Source organism: Marmota flaviventris, chromosome 2 (assembly GCF_047511675.1).
Source record: "Marmota flaviventris isolate mMarFla1 chromosome 2, mMarFla1.hap1, whole genome shotgun sequence".
Classification (NCBI taxonomy): Eukaryota; Metazoa; Chordata; class Mammalia; order Rodentia; family Sciuridae; genus Marmota; species Marmota flaviventris.
The window spans coordinates 110,968,492-110,994,028 of NC_092499.1; the positions used below are offsets into that span (position 1 = coordinate 110,968,492).

At 49.0% G+C, this 25,537-nt stretch overlaps 1 protein-coding gene and 1 non-coding gene across 3 annotated transcripts; both read left to right on the forward strand.

The window, feature by feature from the left end:
* Nucleotides 1–24,947, forward strand: Plekho2 (pleckstrin homology domain containing O2). 2 transcript variants are annotated; one of them, XM_027924308.3, is made up of 6 exons: nucleotides 2–120; nucleotides 6,457–6,606; nucleotides 11,214–11,330; nucleotides 18,238–18,342; nucleotides 20,064–20,162; nucleotides 22,127–24,947. In XM_027924308.3, the coding sequence occupies exons 1-6, from the start codon at nucleotides 109–111 to the stop codon at nucleotides 23,135–23,137; spliced, it is 1,494 nt and encodes a 497-aa protein (XP_027780109.1). In that variant the 5' UTR covers nucleotides 2–108; the 3' UTR covers nucleotides 23,138–24,947. The 2 variants fall into 2 exon arrangements, with proteins under 2 accessions (XP_027780114.1, XP_027780109.1); XM_027924313.3 differs by lacking the exon at nucleotides 18,238–18,342 and having other exon boundaries at nucleotides 1–120.
* On the forward strand, nucleotides 16,825–16,931 carry LOC114085122 (U6 spliceosomal RNA). Its single transcript, XR_003581410.1, has one exon. It is a non-coding gene; the product is annotated as a U6 spliceosomal RNA (small nuclear RNA).
* Nucleotides 24,948–25,537: the final 590 nt, after the last annotated feature.

The window sequence follows — 25,537 nt, forward strand, 5'->3', positions numbered from 1 at the left end:
GGGACAGAATGTAGAAAGCCGCCGCCCGGCCCCGGGTAGATGGAGCTGGCGGAGCCCGCGAGGAGCGGGGAGTGAGCGGCGGAGTGGCCGGACCCCAGCGGACTCGCCATGGAGGAGGAGGTGAGGGCCGGGCCAGCCGGGGTCTGGGCTGGGGTCTTCGAGCCCCTTACGGGGTTGGGGTCCCGGGCTCAGGCCCCCGTTCTTGCCCGCCCCACTTCCACTGGTCTCGGGAACCCCTTCCCTTTCCTACTCCCAGGCTGAGCCTAGGCAGATGGAGCAGAGGCGGGGGTAGGGGTCCGCATCCCGCACTTTTCAGACCTCATCCTCCTTCATTATATCTTTGGCTTTGCTCGCTGACTGTGGGGAAATCCTAGTTGTTATTGTTCCCATTGAATTGATGGGGGACTGAGGTTCCTGCGAGTTTAATGACCTCTTAAAAGTGGCCTAGGTTGCTGTCTTTGAACTCCGTTACCATTGACTTCTCGTGCTGGTCAGGTTGGATCCTGAGGGGACAGACCCTGTATGTGAGTTTGATAGGGGATGAGAGGTCCTATAGATCCCAGGGTCCCTGTTTTAAGGAATCTGAGGCTGCAGCCGTGTCCGGTGGCAGGAAGCCTGAAGAAATTGTTTTTTTCTCTTGTGTAAGTCCCTGTGAGTCCCCTTTCCCCACTCCTCTTCCCTTGCTCCTCATCAATCTGAGGACACACCAGCTGAGGAGTCAGGTCTCTACCTTCCCCACATCCCTGGAAGGGATAATTCCTGGAAGAGCTGAAGATTGGACCAGCAATACCCCTTGAGCCTCCCTCTACCCTCTCAGGACACTCTTGATCTGGGGTGAGGTCAGGTAATCTTGTGACCTCTGCCCTGTGCATACAAACTCATTTCTCTTAGCAGCCTGTCATCCAAGGGTTCAGCACACACCATGTACTTAATGTGTGCCTGTAAGATGAATAAGAAGATGACTTTAGTTCTTATCCTTTGAGGTTTCCCAGCTTCTGCTCCTCCCAACCCAAGGGAAGGTGATGTGTTTTTGCCTGGATGGGTGGAGAGGAAAGATGAAGCTTTTCTTCTTCTGGTAACTGGCCTGTTGGGGAGCCCTGAGTGGACAAGGCTGCTTGTGTCCCTGTTAGTGACCACCTCCCTACTTCCTGATGCCACTTTTCAGGAGCAACCAGGCTGTCTGTTCCTTCCAGGCCAGGCCCTCCATTTCTGTGGGATGATAGATAAGTCACTTCCCCTCTCAGCCTGCATTTCCTCTTCTATAAAATATAGGGCCTAGCCTTCTCCCCCACGCCTGGCACTATGATTGTGGCCCCTTCTCTTCGGGTGGGTTGAGGTAAGGGGCAAAGTCAGGCCACTGTGATTTGCTGTGGTTTCTTTCTGGCTGTCACGGGTGGGGCTGCTGACTGCCCTGGGCTCCTGCTGGGAAGACTGGGCTCTCTAGCAAGGCCCCTCCCCTGCTCCCAGAGGATGTGGGTCAGGATTACTCCATCTCCTGATATGCTCTGTCCCCCAATTAAAGGAAGTTCTCCTGGGGCCTCCTGGTCTCAGCCCAGCCTTGTGCTCCCTCTGGTTCTTAATCTCTAACATTGATACTTTCTGACTTCCAGATACCAAAAGTTCTTGAGTATCTGGGCCATCTAAAGTCTTGCCTGCTTTACTTCCTCCCTGACCTCAAAAACCTCACCCACACAGGGAAGAGCTCTCTATTGCTTGCCTGTCATTGGCATCCCTAACTCTCCTTTCCTCCCACTTCCAGTACCTTTCCCTTGACTCTCTAGGCCTCAGTACCCATCTTTGTTTCTCTGAAACTCCTCTTAGATCATAGTAACCTGCTCTGCCCCATGACCCCAGACCATCACATCACCTCACTTCCACATGGCTGCTTTTAGCTCTCAGTTAGCTTTGAGCTTCCTTGCCATACCCCAGCCACTCTGGGGCCAAGCCCCCTCAGCCTCAGTGATATCTGAGTGGGCTGGTAGTCCCTGTCAGGCTGACGCTTGATGAGGAAGTACTAAAACTGGGCATTGAATATCTGCCCACCTGTGTTCTCTGGCTCTCAGTTTCACCATCTGTAAAATAAGAGAGAGGGATTTGGGTCCAAAGTGATGATGTATGTACAAAAGGATTTGTTATCCCTGGGGTAAGTTTGGAAACCTTGGATATAGGTTTTTCTGTGTCTGTCCTCAGACTCTGTCCCACTCCCTTCCCATAGTCATGCCTTTCCTTGGTTCTAGGCTGCCCACTTGTCTGTCGCATCTTGATATAGGTAGGGCAGTATCCTGTTTCAGCACTGGTTTTGTAACATTGGGCTACTCTCTTGCCCTTTCTGGGCTGTACTTTCACTTTCTGGTAGTGAAGGGGTTGAGAGGTTAGGGTCTTCAATGCTCTTTTTGCCTTTCCTTCTCTGGGCCAGGGTATACCTGGCCCAGCACCCTATCTACCTCCCACCTTCTATAAGGGCTGCCTAGACTGACCCAAGGCCCTACCCCACTTGGGGCTCCCTCAAGGTAAATGTGATGTCTCTCTCAACATATAGGAACCCCTCAAGCAGGGGATAACCACCTAGCCCCCAAACTGGGGACTTCCTTTATTCAGGGTCTGCTTTGCCCCCAATAGACTGTGCTTACTCTCTGATTGCTTCATCACAGGGTTCTGACATGGTGGGTTCTTAGTACAGTTTGATCAGAGCATCACTGGGATTAGTCTGAGGGCAAAGGTTGTCATAGCTGCCTGTGATGTGAGATGCCAGAAGGTTTCTTCTGGTCTCTGTCTCTGTCATAAGTTTGATGAGGCTTTCCATCTGTCCTCTTCTGTGCACAGGGTCAGAGTGACCTGGCTTTTTTTTCCTTTTTAATGAATGACCCAGACATCTTTTCATGTCAGATATAGGGAAGTCAGGCTGGTGTCCAGGGAGCCTTAGGAGCCACTCACAGTGGGTAGGAGAGGGCCAGGGTGAGGATAGATGGGAGGGGAGAGGGCAAAATGAGAACAGTGGTCAGCTGGTCAATAAGAGGAGAGGAGGCTGAGAAACTGGGCTGAGCTGGACAAAACCTCCCCTGTGAACCCTGCCAAGGGGAGGGGCCCCTTGTTAAAACTTACTGGGTCATAGCCAGGCCCTCTAGTGGGAGGAGGTCTGAGGGGCTGGATGGAGGGTGGAGGCAAGTAGGAACATGGCCTCCAGCCAGGCCTCCTGTAGGATGACTGGGCTTTGATTCACACCATCTGCAGCCCCTCTATTGTCCCCTCCCCTGTCCCAAAGAGTCCTCCTGCCCAGTTCTTATCCTGGTCCCACCCATCCTTCCAGGCCTTGGGTTTACTCCTGTAGCTAATCTAGTCATGTATACTAGGCACTGGTGTGCTACACCCATGACCTAAGTGACAGTGATCAAGGAACAAGGTTACAGCCTTGGCCCCCAGAACTTCCAGCTGGTAGGGAGTTTTCACGTGTCAGGCAGTGGGTGAGGCAGGCAGGAGAAGTCATAAGTGGAGTGAATTAGAAAGGGATGTGAGATTTCATGGGGTAGTAGTGAGCCCCCCAAAAAAGTTAAGGCAAGAGGATTATAAACTTGAGGCCAGCCTGGACAACTTAGTGAGACCCTGTCTCAAAATAAAAAGGGGTGAGGATATAGTTCAGTAGTAGAGGACCCCTAGATTTAATCTCTAGTACCACAAAATACACCCATTCTAAGAATGCCCATTCAGTGCATGGAGGGTCCAGGAGCTAGCCAGCAGGGGTATAGCTGCTGATAGGAGGGTTATGAGTGTGTGAAATGTAGGGCTGGGGATTCCCATTTCCCAGTTCTTCCTTTCAAGTCTTGGGCCCTATGACAGTCTGCCAGGGTCACTGAGGGGCTTAGCCCCTGGGGGGTTCCATAGTCCATGGGGGCTAAACATATATCAGTTGTATTGTGGGAGGGGAAGTTTGGGTGCAAGATAGTATGGTAGAGCCTCCCCCTTCTATTTATTTAAAAAATTTTTGGTACTGGGAATTGAATCCAGGAGTGTTTTACCACTCGACTATATCCCCACCCTTTTTATTTTGAGACAGGTTCTCTCTAAGTTGCTTAGGGTTTTGTTTATTGCTAAGGCTGGCCTCAAACTTGTGATCTTCCTGCCTCAACCTCCTGAGTCGCTGGGATTTCAGGCATGTGCCACCATAGCCAGTGAGCTTCTTGCTTCTTATTAAAGGGCCTTGAAGTCTCCTCTTACCCTGGACAGGGTGGTTTTAACTGGCCAGTTTTCCACTTCCTCATTCCTAAATCCAGGAAGACCATTAGGAACCATCCCACTTGCCCCATTTCTCTTTCCATCTATAACTTAGGGAGAGGCCCTTAGGGAGCTCCCCACATTCCTGGAGCTTCTGGAGATCTAAGGCCAGCAGCTTTAGTCCAGAAAGGCCTTGTCCAGAATTGGGAACCAGAACCAGGGAGAAGGTCCCTGAGAGCCAGAGGAGATGGCAATGACAACAACAGTAACATGAATGACAGCTGTCATTTACAAATTTAGTGTATCCTAGGAACTGCTTTGTATGCCTTATCTTCATTCAGCAATAGACATGTCTTGAGCACTTACTATGTGGCAGGCATTATACAAAACAGAAATCCCTGCCCGCTTGGGGTCTTATTTCTTACAACTTCTATTTTTTTCTTTGGTACCCAGGGGTGCTTAACATCTGAGTCACATCTCCGGCCCTTTTTATTTTTTATTTTGAGACAGGGTCTTGCTAAGTTGCTTAGAGCTTTGCTAAGTTGCTAAGGCTGGATTTAAACTTGCTATCCTCCTGCCTCAGCCTCCTGAGCCACTGGGATTACAAGCATGTGCCTCCATACCTGGCTTCACAGATATTTCTTGAGCGTCCAGAATGTGTAAAAGAAAAGGGCTGAGTGCAGGGGACCTAGAAGTGAATCTAACCGCATCTGGTAGGCATGTTCCTGGCACCCAGCCACCCAAGCAAGTAATGGACAGGGTACACAGTGTCAGTGACTGACCCAGGGATACAGTGTGGCTGCCCTGTCCAGGGGAAGGGCTTAAATTAACTCCTGTACAAACTGGTTGAAAGAAGAGTTCAATAAAAAAAATAAATAATAAATAAATAAATAAAAAGAGTTCTTAGAACCAGGTGGGATGGTTACCCTACGATCCTGGCTTGGGGTGTGGATGAAGGTAGAAGAGCCTCCTACTTTGGGGCAGGAAACTAGGGCTGCAGAGTGGGTTAGAGATGCAGGTTGCTACTTTTCCAATCTCTGCTTAAAGTTTCTTTCTTTTGGGAGGCTTTTATGGGCCACCCCAACATGGACCAGTTCCCCACTGTCCTCTCATTGGCCCCTATTTGTGTCCTTTATACCATTTCACACTGGTTTATGTGTTTGTGTCTGGGTGTTTATTTGTTCAGTTCTTCTTTCATCCTCCTGTGAGCCCTATGAGAACAGAGACCTTGTTACTTTTCTTCCATGACATAAGTGCTCAGTGCATCATTTGTTGACTGGTTGAATGAACACATGGAGATAGAAGGGTGGAATGGGTAGAACATAGGTCATGGAGACCTCCTTTATTTTTATTTTTCTGTTTTTTTTGATACCAGGGATTGAACACAGGGGCTTAACCACTGAGCCACATCCCCATCCCTTTTTATTGTTAATTTTGAAACAAGGTCTTGCTAAGTTTCTCAGGGCCTCCCCAAGTTGCTGAGGCTGGCTTTGAACTTGTGATCTTCCTGCCACAGTCTCCTGAACGACGGGGATTACAGGCATGTGTCACTGTGCCTGGCAATGTACTTTAAACTCTGGCTCTGTCCCTTTGGCTATGGGACTCTGGCAAGTCTTCTCTTTTCTCTAAGCTTCAGTTTGCTATAACATTTGGATAATGATACTATCACCTTGGAGGGTAGTTATAAAAGGAAATGAGATTGTGTGTATGAAATGTGAAACAGTGGTTCAATGAAAGGTGGTAATTGCTGGGCTGGGGATGCGGCTCAAGTGGTAGTGCGCTCGCCTGGCATGCGCAGGGCTCTGGGTTCGATCCTCAGCACCACATAAAAATAAATAAAGATGTTGTGTCCACCGAAAACTGAAAAATAAATATTAGAAAAAATTCTCTCTCTCTCTAAAAAAAGAAAGAAAGGTGGTAATTGCTATTATTATTGTTATTATTTATTTTTTTAAATATTTTTTTTAGTTTTTGGTGAACACAACATCTTTATTTTATTTTTATATGGTGCTGAGGATTGAACCCAGTGCCGCGCGCATGCCAGGAGAGCATGCTACCACTTGAGCCACATCCCCAGCTCTATTGTTATTATTTCTGATATTGGTTAAGAATATCTTGCCTTAGAGGTATTGGGGACCCTCACATAGGATGATGTCATTAGGTACCCAACACAGACACACATCTCTTGTGTTGCCTGTGGACCATGTGGTAGCAGCCCTCATGGCATGTCTTGGTGCTGTCTTACAGGGTTTGAAGGAGGGAAGTGAGAAGCCTCGGGGAGCTCGGACAGCAGACAAGGCTGGCTGGATCAAGAAGAGCAGTGGGGGCCTCCTGGGGCTCTGGAAAGACCGCTACCTGCTCCTCTGCCAAGCCCAGCTGTTGGTCTACGAGAACGAGGTGAGGCCCTTTTTGGCCCTGTTACTGGGGATTCTGGGGCAGAAGGCAAAGTAAGGGCAGCCAGGCCAGTAGGAGGACGCTGGGCCTAGGGCTAAAAGACCTCCTCCATCTCCATTTTTGATTTGCTGTGCCACCCTGAGTGAGTGCCTAATCTCCTCTGGGTCTCCATTTGTAACATGGGATGATGCCTCTAGGGTTCCTGGATGAAAACTCTTTGAACTATATGTGCAACTAGTGTGAGTCTCTTCAACTGTAGGCCTGTGTACTGGAAATTCCTGTCTCTGGGCAAAGTTCCATATAAGTGAATGTTCCAGAAAAACATTCAGTGATGGTTATAGAAATAATAATTAATACTTCATACTTGTTTGGAACTCTTACATACCTCTCTTCACAATGGGAATAAGAGTGGTCAACAGGGCTCAGATGGTGGATCGCTCACCTAGCACATGTGAGGCGCTGGGTTCGGTACTTAGCACCTCATAAAAGTAAATAAATAAAATAAAGATATTAAAAAAAGAATAGTCATCATTTATATTTTACAGAATTTAATGTTGAGGTTCAGGGTGGCAAGATGACAGTGAATTCAGCATCTCACAGTGAATGGAGGAGTCAGGTCTAGAACTAAATTCAGTGCCCTTTCTACCAAGAGACACCAGCAAGGAAAACCCATCAGTCTGTTCTGTACCATCAGACTCTACTTTTAGCTTTTCTTTCTCCTTTAACTTCAAGCTGCTGCCGCCACTTCTGCTTGTGCCTCCCACAGTCCTCACATCTTCCCACTTCAGGATCTCGTGCCCCTCCTTGTTTCAGCAGGCTTGAAATTCGGACATCCAAGGATACTAAAATTGTGTGTTAAGAGTCAGTAAAACTCTAGGTGAAGACTCAGGAAGAAAGGTGGCTTTTTCTTGTTGATGCAGTTTGGGTTCTGGGTTGAGGCTATCAGAGGGTCCATCCACTGTCTGATAGCAGGAATACATGAGGGTAGAAGGGGAAGCCTGCCCCTCTTCTTTATCAGTCTCTCTCAACCTTCCTTAAAGTATCTGGCAAATTCATAATTGTCCCAGGTCCATAAAGACTTAGCAACCTGGATCTAAGCATTTAAAGAAGCTGCCTTTGAGAATCACCTTGCCTGTCCTGAGTCCCTAGGCTCCTGGAGCTGGGGTATCAGTGAAGCAGTGGGAAGAGAGCAAGGAGATAAGTGTGTGCAGACAGTCCCCCAGATGTTCTGTACTGCGGCTGTCACCAAATTAGGATGTGCCACGGCTGAGAATGTGGCAGCAGAGGGATATTTTTATAAATAAAGAGGGTTGTCACAGCTTCCCCCAGTACCAGCTGCTACAAGAGTTGAGTGACAATCTCTCAGCTGTCAGCCTGTCAGGCACTGCCAGACTTGTCCTGGACTCCGGCTCTACATCTGGCCATGCCTGGGAAGCAGGAAGGATTTTATGTCCCCCAAACATGAAAAATCCAAATGATACCTTTTTTTTTTTTTTAAGATCACTTATTAAAAACTTTCTTTCAAGAACTTAGCATTCGGCCGTGGGGGAGCTTGGCCCAGGAGTAGGAATTGAAAAATGCTTATTAGTTCAGTTTCTCTTTCTGATGTAAGGAACCAGCTGAGTATGGATGGCTCTTGACTGTTTCTTTGCTGTCAGAGGCTGATGTTCCAAAGATGCTGCCCCCGCCCAGTGTCTGCTGCTTTACTCTTTTTTTTTTTTTTCTCTGAGCTGCAGAAGGATCAGATGATTCAGCACTTCAGGGTGAGAAGAGACCCAGGACAGGCAGCTATGGGAAGTTGGGTGGCAGAGATGGACTGACTTTTTGTCTCTAGGCAGAGGAGGGTGCGTTTGGGCCAGTAGTTGCTGAGTTGGGGAGGCCTGTGGACATGAGGCACAGTGAGCTACTCTCACTGGAGCTTTCCTGTTGGATCCCCAGGGAGGAGGAGACTTCCTGGGGTCTTACTCTGAGCCAGGCACTCATTGTAGCACACTGGTCATATGTATGTCCCTCTTTAGGGCTGTCTCTTGAAGAGTACCAAGGGAGGGACAGAAAGGAGGTAGACACACAGAATAGGGTAGAACGAGCCCGCTGAGCAGGGACATAAACCTGTGCTACTCTATAGTGGGGCTCAGTGCCCCTGGCACCTAGTAGGGTAACTGTACCTGGCAGGTGCTGTGCAGATGTTTACTTGCCCCAAGAAGTAAATGATGATGAGAGACTTCAAAGAAGGGAGAACACCAATGCTTAGGGGAATGTACGGGACAGCATGGGAGCTACCTAGAGCATTTTTCTGGCTCTTGGGCTTCATGGAGGAACCTGGAAGGGATTGGATTTTAGGGATTAGAAAGAGATATATGGAAACAAAAATGGGAAAAGATACCTGATTGAACCTGGATAGAGAGATCAGGTAATATTGGCTTCTAGTCTCCTTTCCCTGAGAGGCAGAAGAGAGTAAAACAGTGGTTATCCACCTGAACTGTACAATCATCTGCTTTTACTGAGATCTGGGCCTCACCCCATGAGATCCTAGTATCATCAGTCTGTAATGTTGCCTGGGTGTTGTTGTTTTTTTTTTTTTTTTTTTTTGGTAGTGAGGATTGAACTCAGGGACACTGAACTACCGAGCCATATTGTATTTTTTATTTAGAGACAGGGTCTCACTGAGATGCTTAGTGCTTCACTGTTGCTGAGGCTGGCTTTGAACTTGCAATCCTCCTATCTTAGCTTCCCAAGCTGCTGGGATTACAGGAATGTGCCACCACACCTGACGGGTATTGAGAATTTTTTTTTAATATTTTTTAGTTGTAGTTGGACACAATACTTTTATTTTATGTGGTGCTGAGTATTGAACCCAGGGCCTCGCACTTGCTAGGCGATCGATCTACTGCTAAGCCACAACCCCAACCTGGGTATTGAGGTTTTTAATAACTTCCAGGCTACCAAAACTGAGAACCTCTGGTGAAGATAAGCGGTTCTCAAACTTTCTTATGCATCAAGATCTCTTGGAGGGCTAGTTAAAATTCATATTTCCAAGCCTGTGCTCTTAAGTTTCTGATTCAGTGGAGATTGGACTTCAGAATTTATATTTCTAGCAAGTTCTTGGGTGGTGCCAATGCTGCTGCCCCAAATGCCACACTGGGAGGACCACTGGTATAGAGTAACCTATTGAGAAGGAACTGATTTAGTCACTGACTGTGCTTGGGAGGAATATAGTGTGCTAGAAAGACCCTAGCCTGGGGTCAGGATGTGTGTCTGTGTCCCTAGAGCAAATCACTTCATCTCCAGGCCTCATTCTCCTCACCTGTCAGATAAGACAGATACTGAGTTACTGGGGATTGAACCCATGGGCGCTTAACCACTGAGCCATGTCCCCAGCCCTTTTTATTTTTTTAATTAAAAAAAATATTTATTTATGTATCTTTAGTTTTAGGTGGATATATTAGTTTGTTTTTATGTGGTGCTAAGGATCGAACCCAGTGCCTCATGCATGCTAGGCAAGCACTCTACCACTGAGCCACCACCCCAGCTCCTTTTTTAAATTTTTTATTTTGAGACAGGGTCTCACTAAGTTGCTTAGGGCCTCACTGAGTTGCTGGAGCTGGCCTCAAACTTGTGGTCCTCCTGTCTTAGCCTTCCAAGCTGGGATTACAGGTGTGTGACACTGTGCCTGGCAGTTCTAGGTTTTAAAGGTTCTTGGGTGGCTCTGGAGAATCAGGGAGGCAAAAGTGCTCACTAAGTGTTAGACATCAGCAAGTTTCCTTAACTTTAACTTGTCATCCAGACTCCAAAGCACTGTACTCCCCTTTTCCCCAAAGGACCTGCTTCTGCTTCCCAGGAAGTTGTTTTATCTGGGTCTTCCCTGGAAGAGGAACCAGTTGACCACCACTGAGGGAGGAGCTTGTCCCAGGCAGCTTGCTAGACAGGCACCTGATGGGTAGTGCCCAAGGAGAAAACACTTATATGTCAGGGATAGTGGGCAGAAAGGCAGCCTGGACAGTGGTAGAGGATGGGACTGTCTTGGCCACTGACCTGCCTAGCATTGAGGCCTCAGAATGGCATGCAAGGGGACAGGGTGGGATGCTTTGAATGAGCTTTTACCCTCTTTTTTGTGCGTGGCCTGCAGCCTGGGATGAGAGGCCACTCACCCTAACCAGGGATCAGCACAGGAAGATGCCAAATTGGGGAGCAATCACAGGATCACTGTGCTGAGTTGGAAAGTCTTCTTTCTCCCAATTTTGTGACATCCTGCATCTCTTTTCCAAGGCTACCTCTTACACAAATCTGTGGCCTCTGGTCCTGCACAGGCTTCCTTCTAAGTCTTTTCAGCCATCCCTTTTCCCCCTCTGGCTTTAGGCCACTGGATTCAGCCCTTAGACAAATACCCACCCCTGGGCTTGGGGCTCTATTTCTTGCCTGGATGGTAAGCTTTGAGGGCTTCCTTCCAGTCAGCACATACTGAGCATTGTCTACTTGCCAGGGTCTGAATCCACAATTTGGTGACGTGATGTCCTTCCTGAGTGGGTTCAGGGTCTGGGCATGGCCTGGGTTTTGAGTCTTAGTGGGGTTTGGCTCTCATCAGCTCATGTCCCTTTTGTCTTTCTCCCCAGGATGAACAGAAGTGTGTGGAGACAGTAGAGCTGGGTAGCTATGAGAAGTGCCAGGACCTCCGTGCTCTCCTCAAACGGAAACACCGGTTTATCCTGCTAAGATCCCCAGGGAACAAGGTAGGGATATGCCCACTTCTGTCTGCCTCCCTCCAGGCCAGATTCTGCTTGGGAATACCACCCCTGGGTGGCTGAACCAGTCTGGGCTTTGAAATGGAGCCTGCAGGTTTCTTATTGAGTTGGCTGAGGCCCAAACCCAGCGACTACCACAGGTTAGACCTTCTACTCATTTTGTCTTGGAGGCTCCTCAGCCCCTGGTTGATGGGAGATGCACTTAGGGCTGGACTGAGATCCCTCCTCTCCTCTTCTTCTTTTAGGCCCTTAGGCCTCTATTCCAGGCTGTGGTTGGAAGTAGTCACTGGAAGAGGGGCTCTTGGTCCTTCTCTGCACCCTGAACTCACAGGAGGCCCAGGGCTAAGGCAGGAGAGCTGTGGGTGAGGTCTCTAGCTCTGCAACACCCTGTCAGGTAGGAGTAAGGATGTGGCCTCTCCTTTATCCCAGGCCTTCCTGGGTAGCCTCTTCAGGTCCCCTCCTGGACCCAGAACTAAGAGGCCCACAGCCCCCAGCTTTCCTCCCCTTTTCCTTTCCTTTTTTGACTGTAGCTGGAGAAAGTTTCTTGCCTGAGAGAGTCTTCCTTGGGACCTGGTTTGTGCACAGATGAGGTTTACTGTTTGCACCACTCTGACTGGTAGTCTGGGGGTGTTGACACCTGGTACAGTTTCACAGATGTTAGGAGGGAATTTGGGTTTGAGGCTGGCGCATGCAGCACCTCTTGCCAGCTCTAAGTAAGCTCTCGCCACACCCACCCTAACCTCTGTATGTCATGTGGAGCCTTGCAGAGTGGGGCTGAGTCACAGAGGTTGGCTGCTGGGCAGTAGGTTTCATCTGGGCCTGCTGGAGGCCATTTTGTTTCTCTTCTAGTTTTAGGGGTCAGGAGCTCTGTTCTTTGTAGTCCTGGGGACTTGGACCCTGGAAGAGGAGGAGACCGTGATGCTTTACTTGTTAACCCTTTATCCTACTCTGCTGGGGGTTGGGCAGAGAAGCAAGCAAGTCTGCACTGGAGAGGGCTACAGAGCTCTGACTCTGGGGAGTTGGAGGATGTGCCCCAGGGCAGGGGCAGGTTTATAGTGTCCTGAGGATTCCTGTGGCTGGGCCCAGGTTCACCTAACATCTGCTGCTTAGGGCTCTTTGAGGAAAAGAGGGTCACATTTTGATCTTTCAGGCTCTGGATCTTTCAGCCCCTACCCTGTCCTGGAGACCCACTCACTGTCTCTCCGAGTGGGCGCTGTATGTATGTGTGTGTTTGAGATACAGAGTATGATGCATGTGAAGATCTGTGTGGGCACCTCCTTAGGTGTGGTTGAGTGACTCCCTGGCCTTGGTTCTGCTTGGGGTCTGCTGGGTTCTGTTGAGTGCCTCCTAGTATGTGGATGTGTGTGGGTGCTTGCCTCTATGTTCTGTCCATGCTGCTTTGTGGGCCATCTCCATTCTCCAGCTCTTAGAACCAGCTGGTGGTGGGACTAGGAGGGAGGTGGGGCCCAGCTCCGTTGGGATAGCACCTTCAGGGAGGCCTGTTTGTGCAGCTGCACTTTCAACTTCTTTGTCCAGCACCCTCCTCCCATTCTCCAACCCCGCTAAGAGTTCAAGTTGACTCTGGGTGACTCTGGGAACAGGGCAGTCAGTTGGAAGATGGAGCAGTGGAATAAGTGGTGGTGGCCACCTGAGGGAAAGGTACAGTCTGGCTCTAGCTCAAGGCCCCTGACCCTTGCCTCCCCAGGTTGTGGACCTGGCCCAAGGCACCACCTGCATCCTCTCACCCTCCCACCCTCCCGCCTTTCCCATCGCCCTGGGTGTTCCTGAGGTCCTCAGTGCAGCCTCCAGCCGGCCAGGAGGTCATGTGACCCTGGCTGTCTGGTCCTGAGGCCGCTTTTTTCCCCTCTAATCAAATAAACAAAGACTCCAGTGTCTCACATACCCCTCTCCCCCTGCCTCTCCATCCCCACACCCCTGCCCATGAGGTCACAAGCAGCCGCTGCCAGGAAGCAGGGTGGCCACTGCTGGGCCTTGCTGCCCTGCTGGTCTTGGCCAGCTTGGCTCTTTCCTCTTTCCTGCCTCCTTTCCCTCCCTCCCCCACTTTTCCTCTCTGCCATTCTGCCCTTCCCCCTTCCCCAGGCCTTGTGGGCCTATTCTGTGGCCAGTCTTATTAGCATCTGAGCTCCCAGCAAGGCCAGTGTTCCTGGGACTTCCTGAAAGGGCTTATGGTAGGAACCTGTGTAGCCTGTGGCTTTTCAGGACATAACTTCTTGGTATTTGTGTTAATCATCCCGATTCCAGTCATCCTTGTGGAATGCCTGGCTCTTTGAGCCAGGATTACAGGATGTCTTAGGGTAGAGCTTGGTCCCCTGTAACCTTGCATTTCCTCTCCCAGTTGAGCAAACCCCTTCCACCAGCCTGCATCTGGTGGGCTGGGCCAGTGGGGAAGGGGCTACAAGGTGAGTTGGATCCATATTTCTGTTCTTGTCCCAAAGTAGTAAAGACAGCCATCTGACTCTTTCCTGCTCCACTCTTACTCCCTTGCTACTGCCATGCATCAGAGTCTTTCCAAGCTTTTAGGGATGCTAAGGCCTATACCAGGGAAGAGCGTCACCATCTTGGAGCCCTGAATAGGAACAGAAGTTGGGGTCAGAGGTGGTGGTCCTAGACACTTTTCCCATCACAGGATTAGGTGGCCTTTGTAGCCCCTGAACGGAGCACAGTCTCTCCTTGAGCCCCAGCATCTCTGATGGCTGAACTGAGAGGCAGTTGCCAAGGTGCCCTGGGGTTTCTGACTTAACTGCAGATTTGCTGCCAGGATTGAATTTACCCTGGTCATGCAAATGAGCATTTGGCTATGCCTGGTGTGGAGGGGGGGGCACCTAGGCCCTGTATGAGGAGGAGGCTCAGTGGCCAGGAGGAAGTTATATAATGAGGATGCTGAGGGGGCCAGGCTGACTGTACTGTCGTGTTACATAACTGGGAGAGTGGCAGGAGGGAAGGCGCTATCTAACACCAGGGTGGGGGATGGGCAGATTGGCCACTGCCAATAAAGAACTAGGGCATCTTGAGGTCAGAGTAGGCAGTGGCCCAAAAACAAGGCAAAGGAAGGAACCTTGGGCCAGTTCATTTATTGGCTCATTCATTCATTAACTATTTTCTGAATACCTACTATGTGCCAGGGCCTGGCTTTAATCATGTTTAATATCCTCAGCATTGCTTTGTAGTAGGACATGTAATCCCATTTTCTAGATGACAAAATTGAGACTATTTATCCAGAAGAAAGGCAACCCGTTAATTCCTACTACTGGGGAATTTCTTCACTCTGCAAAGCTCCAGATTCAGTATTTATTTATTTATTTGTTTTAATTTTAAAAATGTTTTAGTTGTTGATAGACCTTTATTTTATTTATTTATTTTTATATGGTGCTGAGGATCGAACCCAGTGCCTCACACATGCTACACAAGTGTTCTATCACTGAGCCACAACCCCAGCCCCAGATTCAATACTTGAGATTTATCTTTTTTTTTTTTTAACTTAAAAAAAAAACCCAAAAAACTTCTAAAACAATTGTGGTCAAAACATATAACATAAAATTTACTGTCTTAACCATTTAAAGTATAGTTAGTTCAGTGTCATTAAATACATTCACAACATACTACAGCTGTTATTATCATCCATCTCCAGAACTCTTTTTTCATCTTATAAAACTAAGCTGAAGCCAGACACAATGGCACACACCTGTAATCCCAGCACTTGGAAGGCTGAGGTAGGAGGATCACAAATTTGAAGCCAGTCTCAGAAACTCAGCAAGGGCCTGTCTCAAAATAAAAAATCAAAACAAAAACAAAAACCACTAAGCTTCCATTCCTTCTTCTCCCAGCTCTTGTAAACGATATTCTATTTTCTTTATGATTTTTGACTACTTTTATATCTTGTATAGGTAGAATCATATAGTCTATGGCTTTTTGTGCTAGCTTATTTCACTTAGAATAATGTTTTCCAGGTTCATCTATATGTAGCATGTGTCAGAATTTCCCTCCTGTTTAAGGCTGAATAATATTCTATTGTATGTATTCACTACATTTTGCTTATCCATCTATCCACTGATGAACACTTGGACGGTTTCCATGTTTTAGCTATTGTGAATAATGCTGCTGTGAACATGGGTATATAAATTAGATACATCTTTTATTTATTTATTTTTTATGGTGCTAAGGATTGAACCCAGGGCCTCACACATGTTAAAACACTGAGCCATGGAGCTACCTTGTAACATATTTGTACAAGCACATACATAATTTAGTCAACTTTTTTCTTTTTCTGTTTTTTTTTTTTTAGTGCTAGAGATTAAATCCAGGAATATTTATCACTGAACTACATACCTGATCTTTTAAATTTTTTACTTTGATGATGATGATGATGATGATGATGATGATTTTTAGTTCCAGGGATTAATCCAGGGGTGCTTAACCACTGAACCCCATCCTTAGTCCTTTTTTAATTTTGAGAAAGGGTCTCCCTAAATTGCTTAGGGCCTCACTAAGTTGCTGGGGCTGTCTTTTTTTTTTTTGGTACCAGGGATTGAACTCAGGGACACTTAACCATTGAGCCACATCCCCAGCCCCATTTTGTATTTTATTTAGAGACAGGGTCTCACTGAGTTGCTTAGTGCCTCGCTTTTGCTAAGGCTGGCTTTGAACTCTCCATCCTCCTGCCTCAGCATCCCAAGCTGCTGGGATTACAGGTGTGCACCACTGTGCCCTGCATGCTGAGGCTGTCTTTAAACTTGTGATCCTCCTGCCTCAGCTTCCCAAGTTGCTGGAATTACAGGTGTGTGCCACTACACCTAGCTTATTTTTTATTTTAAGATAGGTTCTTGCTAAATTGCTGAAGTTGGTCCTGAACTTGCTGTCCTCCTGCCTCAGCCTCTTCAGTTGCTGGGATTACAGGCATGCAAAACTGCACCTGGCAATGTGGTCAATTTCATTTCCAGTACTTCTCCTTTCCCTCCCCTCCCCCTTCTTCCTGGTCCTCTTCCTCTACTCTAAAGGTCTCCCTTCAAATTTTATGAGATTTCCCCCACCCTGCTTTTTTCCCTTTTTTTTCCCCTCTAGCTTCCACATATGAGAGAAAACATATGACCTTTGACTTTCTGAATTTGACTTATTTCACATAATGTTCTCAAGTTTCATCCATTTTCCTGCAAATGTATGATTTCATTCTTTATGGCTGAATAAAACTCCATCGTGTATATATGCCACATTTTCTTTATCTATTCAATCCACTGATTTATCCACCTAGGCTGGTTCCATAGTTTGTCAATTGTAAATTGTGTTGCCATAAACATGGGTATGCATGTGTCAATGAGGCATGGTGACTTTAATTCCTTAGGATAAATGCTGAGGAGTGGTATAGCTGGGTCATATGATGGTGCCGTGCCTAGTCTTTTGAGGAACCTCCATATTGATTTCCATAGCGGTTGTAGTAATTTACAATCTCCCCAGCAGTGTAAAAATGGTGCTCGCTTCGGCAGCACATATACTAAAATTGGAACGATACAGAGAAGATTAGCATGGCCCCTGCGCAAGGATGACACGCAAATTCATGAAGCGTTCCATATATTTTTTTAAATCAATAAAAAAAGTGTAAAAATGTTTGTTTTTCTCCATATTCTCTTCAGCATTAATTTGTTTGTATTCTTGAAGGCTGCCATTCTGAACTGCAGATAAATTAAGTCTCAGTGTAGTTTTAATTTGCATTTTCCTACATACATATTTTTAAATGATCTTCTTAGCTCCCTGAGGCAGATTATGGTGGTATTCTCTCTCTCTCTCTCTTTTTTTTTTTTTTGAGGGGTACTGGGGATTGAACTAAGGGGCACTCGACTATTGAGCCACATCCCCAGCCCTATTTTGTATTTTATTTAGAAACAGGGTTTCGGTGAGTTGTTTAGTGCCTTGCTATTGCTGAGGCTGGCTTTGAATTCGTGATCCTCCCGCCTCAGCCTGCCAAGCCACTGGGATTACAGGCATGTACCACTGCATGCGGCAGTATTCCCTTTTATAGATGAGAAAATTGAGGCCCAAGTTCAGATAACTGTAAGTGGTTAAGACCCAGCTGGGAAGCTCTACCGCTCTCTCTACTGCATGAGGTAACTTCATACTTTCCTCTCATCTCCTCTCTGGCCATTAGGTTTGGTAGGGACAGAACTCCAAGCTGCCTCTCCAGAACTCCTGCCTGTAGTGAGGAGGGATTGGGGTTGATGTGGGTGGGAAGCTGGGAGTTAGAAGGGATTACTTTAGACTGCTTTAGTCAAGTGCCCTCCCATCTGTGGAGCCTCAGTTTCTTCATCTGTATGATGGGGGCTAGAGTTGACTCCCCCAATGACCTGATTATGGTCTGATTCAAGGCCAGAAAGGAGACCCTGGGACTTTAGGAGTTGGGACATATTTTTTGGTGGGGCCAGGTTTGGGTGTAGGGCTCTTTACAGAGCTTGAGGGGGGTTGTGTTTCCAGTAATACTTAATTATGGGCACCCCTCATGCCTGTCACCTCTGTCATTATAATCAAGCTGGCATGGGTGTAGGCTGGGACAGTGATAGAGTTCAATTTCCAGTACCAACAAAACAAAACAAAACAAAACAAAACAAAAACAAACAAACATAAAGTGAACTGAAGCCCAGGGATCAGGCAGCTGGCTTGGGGGAGTCCAGATTCAAGCTCTTTCCACAGGATAAGGTTGATGCCAGTCCAAGCCTCCAGTAGCTATGGGCTAGGGGAGGGCCCCTTCTCTGCTTCTTTCCCTACCCTCGCCTTCAAATGCCGATGTCAGACCTGTTGTGGGGTTGTTTTGGTTTGACTTTGGAAACTGGCATGAAAATGTGACCATAAATGTGAACTCTATAAAATATCTACCATCCATCCCTTGCAGGTCAGTGACATCAAATTCCAGGCACCCAGTGGGGAAGAGAAAGAATCCTGGATCAAAGCCCTCAATGAAGGGATCAGCCGAGGCAAGAACAAGGCTTTTGATGAGGTGCGATTCAGTCCTATGGCCAGGTTCTGGGCTGGCCACCATGTGTGGTCTGGGAGAGGTCCCTGCCCACCTTGTCCCAGACTACTCCTCATTTACATCACTGCTACAGACACCTGGGGCACACTTCATTTAGCCTTCATAACAGTCCGTCAAAGTGGGTGGTGCTGTCCATTTTACAGATGAAACTGAGGCATAATTAAGTAACTTATTTTAAATTAAAAGTGTGTTGCCAGGTGTGGTAGCTCACACCTGTAATCCCATTGACTTGGGAGGCTGAGGCAGGAGGATCACAAATTTGAGATCAGCCTAAGCAATTTAGTGAGGCCCTAAGCAACTTAGCTAGACTGTCTCAAAATAAGAAGGGCTGGGAGAATAAAAAAGGCTGAGGATATAGCTCAGTGGTAAAGTGCCCAGGTTTAATCCCCATTTAAAAAAAAAAAAAAGGCACAGAAGTGGTATGGTAGAATTTAATTGATTGCAGCCATGGGCTTTTTCCAGCCCGACCTTAACTGGAAACAGCAGGTGGCCTAGGCTAGGGTGGGCTAGGGGTGAGCTCAGCCTGAGTGCTCCCTTTCAGTTTGCCCATGAAGTCGGGCAAGGTTTACAGGCTGGTTTGCAGCCCTGAATCTCCCTATTTGTCTGCAGTGACCTCATCCATCTGTGCTGTAGTGGTGACTCTGGCAACCGTGGTTTGATCAGGCTCAGGGAGGGCAGTATGTCCCATGAGGCCAGGATCTCCTAGAGAGGATTTGTCTTTGTTTTTGACATTATGGATCCTTAGCTGTTTGGGCTACAATGACCTTGAGGTCTACCTTGTGTGACACCTTGGATTGTAGAGGATGAGACCTGAGGGAAACAAACCTTCCCAAGCAAGACCCACCTAACATCCAGATCCAACTCCCAGCTGTGGCTGCTACATTCTTTCCTGTGTTACTGTGTCACGCTTAGTTCTTCACTGCCTGGGGAAAGCATTCCTATTTTCAGGGAAAATGTTGATGGGCCATACTGAGGGTGTTGGGGGAGGATACTGGAGCCATGGCCTGGGACTCACCCCCAGTCTTGTCCTCCACTGAGGACACAGACTATTGGCGCTCCAGACAGGCTTAAGCCCCCACTCCATCACAGGGACAGGCCACTCCAGGGTTCAAAGCCCAGATTTCCCATGTGAATCTTACTCTAGTTTTCCAGCTACCCTTGACCCGCTTTCCTGACCATCAGAAAGGAGATGCTGCTCTCCAGACATTCAGGCCCACGGGGTAGACACTCTGCTCTTTCCTGGACTGTCCTCACTGGCCTGGGAGAAAGGCAGGGGTCAGAGAAGGCCTTTGCTAGAAGGCAGATACCAGGGGATTGAGGTCTGGCTTCTCCCCACTTCCCACTCCCCAGGTAAACCCTGCAGCAGCCTCAGGGTTGCTTAGATATTTATGATAGACTAAAGGGTAAGCACTGTGAACTCATATTTGGGCAGGAAGACTGAGGCAAAGAGTGTAGCTACAGAGAACAGGAGAGCCTCAGACTTGACAGAGGTACTGCTAGTGGCAGTGTAGACTTAGAGAGAAGTAGAGGTCCAGAAGCAGGAGACACCACAGGGCTGTGGTGGGGTGCTATCCCTGTCGAGTGAGGATGCAGGGTGCAGACCCTGCTCCTAAGTCAGGACAATGGGTGTTTACTACTCTCCCCAAGGCCTGGTGGGGGCTGACCTGCCTCCCTCTCCTTCCCAGGTAAAGGTGGACAAGACCTGTGTCCTGGAGCATGTGACACGGGACCGGGTGCGGGGGGGCCAACGGCGTCGGCCACCAACAAGAATCCACCTGAAGGAGGTAAGGCTGTGCCTGCGGTTTGGTTGGTGGGAGGTCAGTTGGGCCTGGGGCTCAACTCCTTAGAGTGGCATCCAGGCTTGGGCAATCTCTTTCCTGAGGACACCTGGAGTTGGGCTTGCTGAGTGATGTACAGAAGAGGGCACTTGTGCTATTATGCTCAGGGAGTAGATGTTCCCAAACCCATAGTCTTTTTCATTTATGGGCTACATAGTAGGTTAGCCAGAGTTGGCTAGAGGGAAACTGAGACATATGAGACTAGTCCCTGACTCTCCAAATTCAGCTTCCAGTTGGAAAATAGACCTGTCCATAGACTCCCCCAAGCAGAGCTGTGTCTAATTATGTACAGAGAATGCTGTGAGGTTGTGGGCAGGAGGGACCGTGGAGGAGCCACTGGCATTTGAGCTGACCCTTGAAGGACAGTGTGGGTTTTGGTTGGCAGATTTGGAATGATGGGATTCCTGGCAAAGGGAATGGTAATTGCTGAGGCACGGGGCAGAGCAGTTCAAGGTGTGCAATGGCTCTGCTGGTTTGGGAGACTGATCTGGGAAGACAGGGTTAGGGAGGAATTTGTGGAGACCTTGAGTGCAAGAGTTGGGAACAGAATGGGAAGGCACAATCCAGAGCTTAGTTGGAGGCTCTTTTTGTGGGTTAGATTGAGGGACAGAAAAAAGTGGGGGAGCTGGTCCCCTAGGCTTCAGGTGTGGATGAGAAGGGAAGGGTTCGTGGGAGACACTGGGAAGCAAGAGCTACCGAGGCTTGCTTGAATGCTGGGATTGGACAGAGCAGGAAGGTGGTCAGTGGTGTCAAAGGCCTGAAGACTGGGCAAAGGGAGGTGCTGGGCACAGGGAATTTGGGAGAATGTATGAGCAAGAGTGAGGGGTAAGGGGGCACCCCTTTTAGACCAGTGCAGCTTATGTGGGTGTCCGATTTTGGAGGTCATGAAAGAACTTCAGCAAATGTGATATTTGGGGGCTGGAGAGGAGCAGTAGGCATTAGCCAAGGAAGAGGAAGCGAGAGAGACCAAACGGGATGCAGTGATATACAGTCATAGTCCCCAAGGCAGGAGGATCTCAAATTCAAGGGCAGACCCCTTCTCAAAATAAAACATAAAGGGCTGGGGATCCAGATCAGTGGTAGAGCATGGAGAGAGAGAGGGGGGCGGCCAGACCTGGGGAACAGCAGCCAGGTTGGCATCCACAGTTAACAAGGAAAAGGCAAGTGATAATGTTTGCAGCACGTTTTCTAGGAGAAGGAGTCAGGGTAGAGATGTTGTGGACACTGCACAGGGCAGGGACCATGAGAGGGGCAGGGACCATGAGAGGGACAAAGGGACAGGGTCATCAGAAGGTTTGCTGTGGAGAGGAGGCAGCCTATTATTTTCTGTCAGCTGAAGGAGAGGAGCTGCAGAAGGGGAGCTGAGGTCCTCGAAAGAACAGGAACACCCGTGGGGAAGATCTGAGGTGGGACCTTCGAGAGGAGCTCAGGGAGGCACGGTGTGTGTGTGTGTGTGTGTGTGTGTGCGCGCGCGCGTGCGCGCACGCACTGGAGGAATATTTCTGTGGGAGTTCCACATGACTCAGAGCAGGTATTGGCCAGATCACATGGGACATGTAAAAGGGTGTGAGGGTCCCTGCCAGCAATCCCAACATCTGAGGAACCTTAAGAGATGCCTCCTGCCACCTCTGCTCCAAGATCTCTGAAGCTCTGTGACAAGATCCCCATAACTTGGGCTGCTGGGTGTCCCCTGGGTCACCAGAGTCAGGTGGGGAGACAAGCCCATTTGGTACAGTGGCTCTCCCCTGGTGTTCAGCTGATTAGGCAAGGGCTGGAGAGGAACTGGCAGATAGGACACAGGTCTCCAGAAAGGGAAGCAGAAGTGAATGAGCTTGAGACTTGGGGGAATTTACATTTGACTCAGTGACCATTTAGCCTGTTTGACACCCACATACCATCCCCCCCACCAGGTAGCCAACGCAGCTTCTGACGGTTTTTTGCGCCTGGACCTCGATGTTCCGGACAGTGGGCCACCAGTGTTTGTCCCCAGCAATGATGTCAGTGCGGTCCAGCCCCGGGAGACACCTCAGCCCCTTATGCCTCCTACCAAGCCTTCCCCAGCACTTGAGAAGACCAGCCTTAGTGATAAGGTGGAGCCCCCTTCTGGAGACAGAGCCCCAACCCCAGTCTCAGCCAGCTCTGAAGCCCAATCTGAGAGCCAGGAGGACTCGGAGATCCTGCTGGGGGAGGACAGTGGCTCTAAGGAGCCCCCCAACAGCATCTTGCCTGACAAACTGAAGGTGAGCTGGGAGAGCCCCAGCCTCAGGGATCTCCCTGTTCTGGAGAGTGCTGAACTCTCCAAGGTACCTTGTTCTGAGACTGCAGAGGCTTCCCCTAGGGGTGGGAAGCCCCCTACACCCCCACCCAAGATCTTATCGGAGAAAATGAAAGCCTGTTTGAGTGGGATGGAGACTTCTGAGCCAGCCCAGAGTTCTGGGACCGCTGGGTCCTCTGCCCCAGGCTCAGCACAGTTCTCAGTGAATGGTGTGGATGATGGTCCTGAGCCTAAGCCATCCCAAGGTGCAGGCGCTCCAGGAACTGCCCGAGAGGATGCAACGACATCCACAGCACTGCCCCCCTGGGACTTGCCACCTCAATTCCATCCCCGCTGCTCCTCCCTTGGAGACCTGCTTGGAGAAGGCTCCAGGCATCCACGGCTGCCCAGGGAACAGCTGTATCGGGCCCAACTGGAGGTGAAGATAGCCTCAGAACAGACAGAGAAACTATTGAACAAGGTGCTGGGCAGCGAGCCACCCCCTGTGAGTGCTGAGACATTGCTCAGCCAGGCTGTGGAGCAGCTGAGGCAGGCCACTCAGGTCCTGCAGGAAATGAAAGATTTGGGAGACCTAAGTCAGGAAGCCCCTGGGCTAAAGGAGAAGCGGAAGGAACTGGTGACCCTCTATAGGAGAAGTGCACCGTAGGCCTGCTGGGCCAGAGGCGCAGGTCCTCTTGGCTGCGCCCATCAAAGCCCAGCCTTGTTGAGAAATGAGGTCCATTGGGTATGTCAGGGTTTGGTTAGGACCTGAAGAAACTCCTGGTGTCCTTCCCACTCTGCCCTGGCCAGTGGTGCCAGGTGCCAACCAGCACCACTGTCTGTCTCTCTGGCTTGGCCTCACCTGGGACTCTGTGCTAGGAGCTCACACTCAGGCCCTATGTGCTGAGTGATTGTTCCAAACTTCCCCAGGGCTTTGGCACAGTTCTTGGGGTTTCTAGGGGTGGCATCATCTCTGCTCCCCACCCCCAGTAGTTTACATTCCTGACTTCTGAATAGAACACAGCTGAGCCCCACTGTAGTCCCTCCTCTCATCTCTAGATGTTCCCAGACAGCCTCCAAGTCAGCCTCCTTCACACTTATTCTGAATGGCTTCAGAGGCCTTGGGTGTAGGCTATAGGATCATCCCTCAGCTGGGTGAAACCTGGGACTCAGCTAGGGCCTCCTGAGGCAGATGCTTCTGTCTCGTGAGGAAGGCATTTGCTGTGTGGCCCCTCTCTGGGCCTGTTAATTTTTCTGCAAAGCAAGGGCATTTTCTGCAGCCTCCTTCTCTTTGATGAGCTGCAATTGGAGGCACAAGTCTAGAGCATTTCAGGAAAGAAGAGGAACCAGAGGGTCTCCTAACTTGTTTTTTACTTCTGGACTAGCTGTGTCTAGCCTTGCACACTCCCGAAGAGGTGAACCCCTGAGTGGCCCAGTGTCAACATTAAAAAAAACCTGTATGTGATTATCATAAATCAGCCCTCAGAATTCCCCTCCAACTTTTGTGCCTCCCCAGATGGGACTTATCTGGGTCTCTGTGGTTCCTCCTCAAATCAAACAGGCCCAGTGTCTCCATCATCTCCTCATACACTGATGGGGCCTGCTGGAGTCTGACATCCCTTCCCTCCCTCCTCTAGCCCTCTTCAGCTCAGACCCCTGGTGGGTCACCCCTCCTAACTTTGTAGTGGAAGGAGGATTTTCTCCTGTCTCCCTTCCTGGCCCATTCCTGGTCCCCTCCCAAGTCCCCTCCCAAATTGTGCCTGGATCTGGGAGCACATCCAGTTTCATCCTGCTGCAGCAACTAGACTGAGGGTGGAGCTTAGGGGTGGGGATGGGGGCAACTTCTCTAGGACCTGCCCAGGAGGTTTCTCCATGTGCACTTTTGTTTACAGAAGAGAAGAGAGGGCGACAGCAGCATGCCCTGGCCTTTCTGCCTACTGCTCCACCCATCTTTAGCCACCAGCCATGCCCACTGAGACCTGCCAGTGCAGGTTGATGTCTTCATTACTGTACTGTCACTTTGTTCTTGAGGGCAGTGGGCAGAGATCAGAAGAGGCAGGTCTCCTCTTTGGTCTGTACCCCGATGGTGCAGAGGTGAGCAGCAATGCCATGGTTCATGAGCCCTCATCATCCTTCACAAACCACAGTCCTTAGGCTCCTATGCCACAGTATGCCTTTCTTCCATCTCTTCTGTATAAGAGCAAGAATGTTATCAGGTGCCCATCACATGATCCCCTGTCATCTTCCCTCAGGGAACAGCCTCCCCCATCAGCAGCCAGGACTGGCTGGACTTTAGCCAAGTCATCTACTGCCAGGAATTGGGCCTCAGTTTCTTCTTCTGTTGGCGTGGCAGGGCAAGTAGGTCTATTCCCATGCTTTGGCCACCTTTCTGCCTCTCCCTGGGGAGGAGGCATTCTGTGTCCTCTGCTTATGAAGCGCCTTTTTTGAAGTTTGGCAATAAATCCCTTTTTATGAAACTTACCAGTCTTAAGCCTGTTTGTTGGTGTGGTAGCCAGCTCTAGGGCTGGCCTTGAGGGAGCAGAGGGTAGGTGGCAGATGGCATCATAGTTCCTGACAGTTCCAGGGCCCACTTCCTGTAGGCTGGGCTGGAGGTATTGCCTCTCCCTGTGCTGGGCTCCTGCTAAATTCAGCCAGGCCCCACCCAACTACCCCTCCCCCTCAGTGTTTCTCTGGGCCAGGGTCTAAATGTGAGGAGCAGTGCTTTCTTATTTTAAAAAACATTATTTGGAAATAAAAGTTGCAAGAATAAGACTAGTACAATGAACACCCACATACTCTGCCCAGATTGACCCATTATTTTATCTTCTCAGCACTTTCTCTCTTCCATGTGTACACATTTTTTTTTCTCTGAATCATTGGAAAGTTGGTTATCATGGTCCTTTACCCCTAAATACTTCAATGTGTGTTTCCTAAAAGTAAGTTTATTCTCTCATGTAATCATGCTATAGTTTCCAGTGTCAGTAAACTTAACACCAATGTAATAGTTTGTTTTTTATATTCCAGTTTTTATCATTTGACACAATTATTCTTATCATATTTTTCCTCT

Bases quoted from the DNA above. Each gene is read 5' to 3' on its own strand.
- Plekho2 (XM_027924308.3), top strand. The intron at 6,607-11,213 runs GTGAGGCCCTTT...CTTTCTCCCCAG, and splicing joins TGTTGGTCTACGAGAACGAG to GATGAACAGAAGTGTGTGGA. The intron at 11,331-18,237 runs GTAGGGATATGC...CATCCCTTGCAG, and splicing joins TAAGATCCCCAGGGAACAAG to GTCAGTGACATCAAATTCCA.